General features: G+C 35.4%; 1 protein-coding gene across 1 annotated transcript; it reads right to left on the bottom strand.

Annotated features, from left to right (window-relative positions):
• Nucleotides 1-1,063: 1,063 nt before the first annotated feature.
• On the bottom strand, nt 1,064-5,291 carry spi2 (Spi-2 proto-oncogene). The gene is made up of 5 exons (XM_058985443.1): nt 5,227-5,291; nt 5,051-5,129; nt 3,292-3,389; nt 2,913-3,030; nt 1,064-2,036 (listed from the first exon to the last, which is right to left on the bottom strand). Exons 1-5 carry the CDS (start codon nt 5,230-5,232, stop codon nt 1,732-1,734), a joined length of 606 nt encoding a protein of 201 aa, XP_058841426.1. The 5' UTR covers nt 5,233-5,291; the 3' UTR covers nt 1,064-1,731.
• Nucleotides 5,292-6,451: the final 1,160 nt, after the last annotated feature.

Genomic DNA, 6,451 nt, shown 5'->3' with positions numbered 1-6,451 from the left:
CCAAGATGTAAAGGTAATTAATGGACTTTAACCATACAATACACAACAATAAAAGTTTAGTTTTAACCTACCGTTTCTGGTTGTGTGCACGTTTTAAATTGGGGAGTAAAGAATGTTTTGCTTGTAGACAATGCATTTCCTTAAGGGGGACAAAAGTCGACAGAGGCACAGAGTGGGACATTAGAAAATGAGGGACTACTAGTGAGTACAATAAATGATGAAATGTTTACGCGACAGTGCCCTTCGATGAAGGCTCTGCTGTGTGGTAGTTGACCACGAATGGATTTCTCGAAATGTTACTAGCTATCTGAGTAGCTCTTAAATACATAATATGGAATACCATTTATTAAATAACGACAGGTTAATCCAGTAATAGATCACCTATCATGAAGAGTAAAAATAAGATTTGAAACAAATCAGACAATCCATTCAAAATACCAGGGTGTATGCCTTCCTTGTAAAATAAACAATAAGGTGTACTATAGAGCCCTATGTAACTTGACTGCTTTCTACAGTATTTTATGTGCATGTGAAATAGACGGATGCGGGCATAAAGTGACTGTGTATTTACAGGTTAAAAATATTTATATAAAAGTTTATTGGATTGTAGTCAAATGCAATCCAAAACGTCCATAGAAGACTAAGAGTGTATGATAAAAGTCAGCATATAAACCACCTTATAAAAACAGACATCTTAAAACAGATACACGGTCTGTAAATCAACTAATAAATATTACAATATGCATCTAATCCTGTAGAATGCCTGTAAATGCTGATGTCTTTATCTGTTATTTTCATAATCTCCATGTACATGTTTCAAGGACATAGCTTATGGCTTTACATATTCTTACCATTTTAATTTTCTAGTAGACATGCTTGTGTAACGGGGTGACCCACGTCACTATTTAGGCACGTTTGATTTTGTTATTGTAGTATATTCACGTTTTGATTTATTCACATTTGATTTAATGTTAGTTAGTTAGTTTTATTTTAACACGTTTATAAAGCATGTTTATTTTGGCACATTACTTTGTTGTACTTTTGCACAGATCTCAGTGGCACGTTGATGCTTTCCTGTTCTCAGCCCCCATAGGTGCTAATTGAATAATTTGAAGAAGCTGAGCACCTGGTATAAAAGTTCCTTTCAAGAGACTGGATTTTGTCGTTGTGATGTGAACCCGGGTTTATCTGAAGTGGAGGTTGGACGCACAGCCAGCAGGAGCAAAGAAGGAATTCAACTTGTTTGTGTTCGGCGGTGGGTTGGGGAGAAAAATGAACATTTAGAGCAAGGCTCCTGCTGTGCTTCCTGTTTCCCTCCATGTGTGTGTAACTGTTTTAGATTTTGTATTTTTAAAAGTCATTGGGGATTTTGGAGGAGTGCAGGGAGTTTTAAAGTATTGGTTTTATTGTTGTTTTTAGTAAGCACCGTCTCCATGATTGTCTTGAGCAGCACTGCACTTGTTTTGAATTATAATTAACATGTATTGTTTTTATTGAACAGTGCAAACCCCATGCCATGACTGTGTATTCTAGACTTGTCCTATTTGTTAAATATAGTTGACTACCTGTATTTAATAAAACAATGTTCATTGCCCTGCATATTGTTGTGGTCTTAGTTTATTTCCTTCTCGTATTCTGCCTGACTGATTCCACCACAATTGGAAAGAACGAGTGCCCTTCCCGGGTGCTACACTCGTATCAGATAAGTCACCTTTAAAGTTTTAGTCCCATTCAAATAATTCTCGAGTCTCTTCTTAATGATTTTAGGATGAGTAAATTGAACTGGTATGTGAGTTTCCTTTTCACTTTGGTAATCTCTCCAGTTCTGGCATAGTTCCTCAGGGCTCTGGACATCTTCTGGTAGGTCATAGTTTTCCTGTTGCCTTTTCTCACACCCCACATCTCTGCAAACTTGTCCTTGTTCTGGGACGAGAACTGGAACATGCCACTGGGAGGCTGTACCCATGAGATGCAGTGCGTCATCCTGGGGTCCTCCAGCATCTCAAAGAGGAACTGAAACAGCCGGATCTTTTTCTCTGCCGGATTAAGAGAGGTAATTAAGTACATACTTTATATCATTCACATGTTCCTATTATTTCATGTTTTACACTATCTATATTGTGTATACTTACCTTTGTGCTTAGATAATTATTTGCCAAGCTTTCTAAATATTCCAACAATATTTATTTTCTGAAAAGACATCTCAGAGTGATCGTACATTAGTGAAGGAAGTACATAAGTGTTGTGCTGTGCAAGAAGGCCCATAGTTGAAGCACTGTCAACTGAAGCTTGTGCAACACTGATATGCCTCACTTCTAAAAAAAATTCTGAAAGTCAATTTTTGCAGCAATAGGTAATAAAGCATGGCAAAAAGTAGAAACATCAGCGATTCATGCAGATGACACATAATAGGATATGAAATAGGTAATACAGGTAAATGGGTGAATGTATGTATCTTCAATAATCTACTCACCATTGTAAATCTATAAGTCTCAAAACTTGCAAAAATAGGTATGGAACCTACAGTAGTTAATTTTTTGTGGTTAAATTTGGTGTATGGGACAGCCCTTATAAAAGTCCACCAAGCATGGTTTAACATTAGGTATGGTAAAGCATGTTAAAAAAAACAACATGATAAAGCCATAGGATAACCATGGAACACTAAGATAAAGCCATAGGATAACCATGGGATAAGTGTTAGAAAACAGCAACATTACTGTGCAAATTTACTGTGGTAAACTTTTATAAGGGAGGTACTGAACTAGTTGTCCTGGAGACTGAAATCCTCTCTTTTTCTCCTCCATGCAGTTGCAATGTGCACTCCTCTAATGAGAGTGAGGACCACCTTCTTACTGTGTGGGAGAGCAGTTCAGCATCCATGCCATGCAATTCTTCAAAGGTAAAAATCTTACTCTTTTCAAAGTTGATGTCATAGCATTTGATCTTCAAGTCCGCAGACAGAGAATCATTCATGTGATGGTCATGGGAGTCTCCAGGCCTTTCTGGATAGGAACACAGGTTCTCTCCGCACTGCATATAAAAGGAACAGGTACACTATATATATATATATATATATATATATATATATATATATATATATATATAGTATACATCAAATTGTAGGACATGACAATATTTTGAGTAGTTTAGCCACTGGCTCCCACCATTTACTAACTTTTGCACACAAGCATTTATTTTGGGAGCAAGAATTATTTAAAAAACACTTTCTAACTGCTTTCCCCATAGTAAATAATATACAAAATAACAAGAGCCTTACCAAATAAAACTTACCTTCTCACTGACGAAGTGTTCTGGAATGGTCAATGTTGAGTATGCTGGTAGGGGACTGGTGTGCCACTCATTGTATTGGATTCCAACACTATTATTTTCTATATAAAAAAGAAAAGTAATTTTAAAGTGTTGAAAGATCTAGCGTTGAATAAATTCACTTTTACTTTTTTTTTTTTTTTTTACTGGATTTTTTTTTAAATCTACCTTACATTCATTTACAGTAAATCAAATGACAGAATGACTGGGCAAATTGCACTGTTCAAATTACACTGTGTTGTGAAGATGCAGAGCTTTATATAATAAAATAAATTCTCTGAACTCTTCCTCCACTCTTTTCAATACATTGTACAATACTCCATGAATGTCATGTGTTTAATGTCATGTGCAACCCATTCAAAGCCAGTCTCATTCCTGGAATATCTGCAGTATCTATCCTCTTTATGTAAGAACAATATCATTTATTTCTATTACATAATTGTTTCAAATGAACAGATTTATAGTTCTTTTTATTCTTCCTACATTGTACAAACACTGTTTTTTATTGTGTTGCTTGGTTGCATATTTAACAGCTGTCATTCTTTTCAGTTTGTTTTTAATATGGCAGAACCCTTATAAACGTTTACTACAGAAAATGTTCACAGTAATTTAGCAGTTCCCCCAAACTTCTCCCATGGTTATACTGTGGATGTACCATAGTTTATCATTGTTTTTTCCCATACAGCTCTGGGCTTTACAATGCTTACCTATGCTTTACCAGTAAGTTATTCATCAATAACGTCATGGTTTCACTGTGCTTTATTACACTTTGCTATGCTTTTACTATGGTAAACTTTTATAAGGGAAAATAATTGCTCCTTTAACACTAATCCAAATAAACTGAATAAGCATATGATTGTTAAAACAAAGGTTGATGAGCCAGGCCACATTTATATAGTCAGCAGTCACATATCCGACACTATAAAATTTTGACTTCAGTGATGGTTAAAAGAGTGTGACGCATATCTGATTATATTATTTTGGCCCGTTCCAACTCTTGTCCATTTTTCAGGGAACACAAAAAAGATACAATGTCAAAAATACATAGCTGAAAGGACTGTGTTTTAAAATAAGTAGGCTCCCATTTAGATGTACTGTAGTTGGTTTTGTTGGTACAGTACTATATTTTCAACAGAAGAAGTATTTTAATTCAGAACAATATGATTCTGAAAATATCACTTGCCAAAAGAGACACGTGGACTGTAATACAGTACATACTTTTAAATCCGGTACGTATTATAGCATTATGTAAAATTCACCATTAACGACCCAACTGCAAAATGAAATCAAAATGTTACCCATGCACAGAACTACGTAAAATGTAAAAGGCAATGAATGCAATTTTGCAAAAGATTAAAAAACAACAATAGTTTCCAGAATTAAAACAGCATCCAAAGTCAGTATTCAAAATTGCAGAATACAGGGCTTGATACGGCCCTAATGTCACAGTTCACTTGCAAATGAAAATACACAAAGGCAACTAAAGATCACAGATTTAATATATATATATATATATATATATATATATATATATATATATATATATATATATACATCACAGTAATTAACTGTTTTACATTACGGATAATCAAATAAATTGTAACATTGAAGAGAAGGGCTTTGTATCAGAAAACTGGTGATGGAGTCGGAAATCGTGTGTGACGGTTAGGTGCATTAATGTGTTAATACAAATAAAGCAAAGAATGATAATTAAGACACTTACCATTTTCATTTTCTGTATTATACCTATTCTGTTCTTCCAAAAACTCCCAGATAACTTCGAGATCTCCTTTGATTGGGTTCTAAAAAAAAAAAGAAAACTTATTAGTCCTGTACATCATGATCAAATCATAACTTGGCAAAAGGATGTGAGGTTCAAATAATATTGATAGAGCTTACCATCATGTCTACCAATAGCAAAAGGCAATTGAAATATTGCAGCACTGTTGCTTCCTGGATAACCAAGACCTGATGTTAAAGTAAGACATAAATATAATTAAGTACAAGCATTATTTTTTAATCCTCATACACCCTGTTGCAAAGACAAACATCTTTAAGAAAACAGTAATGAAAGCATACAGTATATCATATCATAGGTAGGAATACGATACATTCAAGGCTTCTAGGATTTATAACAAATATATATTTAAATAGTTAATATAAAATACATTTTCTACTTGTACCTTAGATGTTGAGATCCTTGTAAAGAGTATTGAGACATCTGCTCTTTTCTGGTGTGCAGCTTGTTATGTTATTTTCACTCATATATCACTTTCACTTTTCACCCAAGACTGCGTCACTCTGGAAGTGGTAGCCAGGGCTCCTTATCTCCCAGCTGCTATAATTCCAACCACAACATCAATAATCCCAACGACAACATCCTTATCTCGGAGCCTGATACTTAACACTGGCTCTCAAGAAGGACTCTGCAGGTGGCACCCCACAGCACCCCACAGCAGGACTATATGACTCCTCCTTGACCATGAACTCTGCAGTCTGGAGATATTCATATACCAACCAACAGCATGGCAAACAATACCGTGCCTATGAAGTCAGTGCTGTAGTTTGAAAGTCAAGTAGACAAATGCTTCTACTGCTTGTGCCTTCTTCAGTGTGCTGCAGGTCACCTTCATGACACAGGGTGGTCTATTCTATTGATGTAAATACCACTATGATATAAATCATTTGAATACTACTCTTCACTGCATTCACTGGAGATTTCATTTCCATAAGCTTGGACTCGTTTATTTAAGCACTGGTGGTAATTAGATTAGCCACCTTTTCAAGCAATTGGATGAACCCCAGGACACTCAAAGGGAGCCTTAACTAACACAACAGGGACCATTTACCCCAGTGCTGTTTTTCCAAAAGAAAACACAAACTTTGTTACAAAGTATCAAATAAATATTGTTAGGAGGAGCTCACATGTGTATGTAAGAGCTCATACACACACCTTCTACAGTGTTGTAACATCAGCAGCTTGTTTTTCCTTTTATAAAGAAATGTTGCACAATGAACATTTTAATGGCGTTGGTATTTTGATCTGTCACTGTTCATATCAATTGAATTGACTCCATGGTTATATAGATGATGCCTCCTGTGCATGTGAGGGGAGCTAAATGGA

Source organism: Acipenser ruthenus, chromosome 14 (genome assembly GCF_902713425.1).
Source record: "Acipenser ruthenus chromosome 14, fAciRut3.2 maternal haplotype, whole genome shotgun sequence".
NCBI lineage: Eukaryota > Metazoa > Chordata > Actinopteri > Acipenseriformes > Acipenseridae > Acipenser > Acipenser ruthenus.
This window is presented reverse-complemented; position numbering and strand designations above follow the sequence as displayed.

Bases quoted from the DNA above. Each gene is read 5' to 3' on its own strand.
- spi2 (XM_058985443.1), bottom strand. The intron at 3,031-3,291 runs GTAAGTTTTATT...TTTTATATGCAG, and splicing joins AACACTTCGTCAGTGAGAAG to TGCGGAGAGAACCTGTGTTC. The intron at 2,037-2,912 runs GTAAGATTTTTA...TTAATCCGGCAG, and splicing joins TGACATCAACTTTGAAAAGA to AGAAAAAGATCCGGCTGTTT.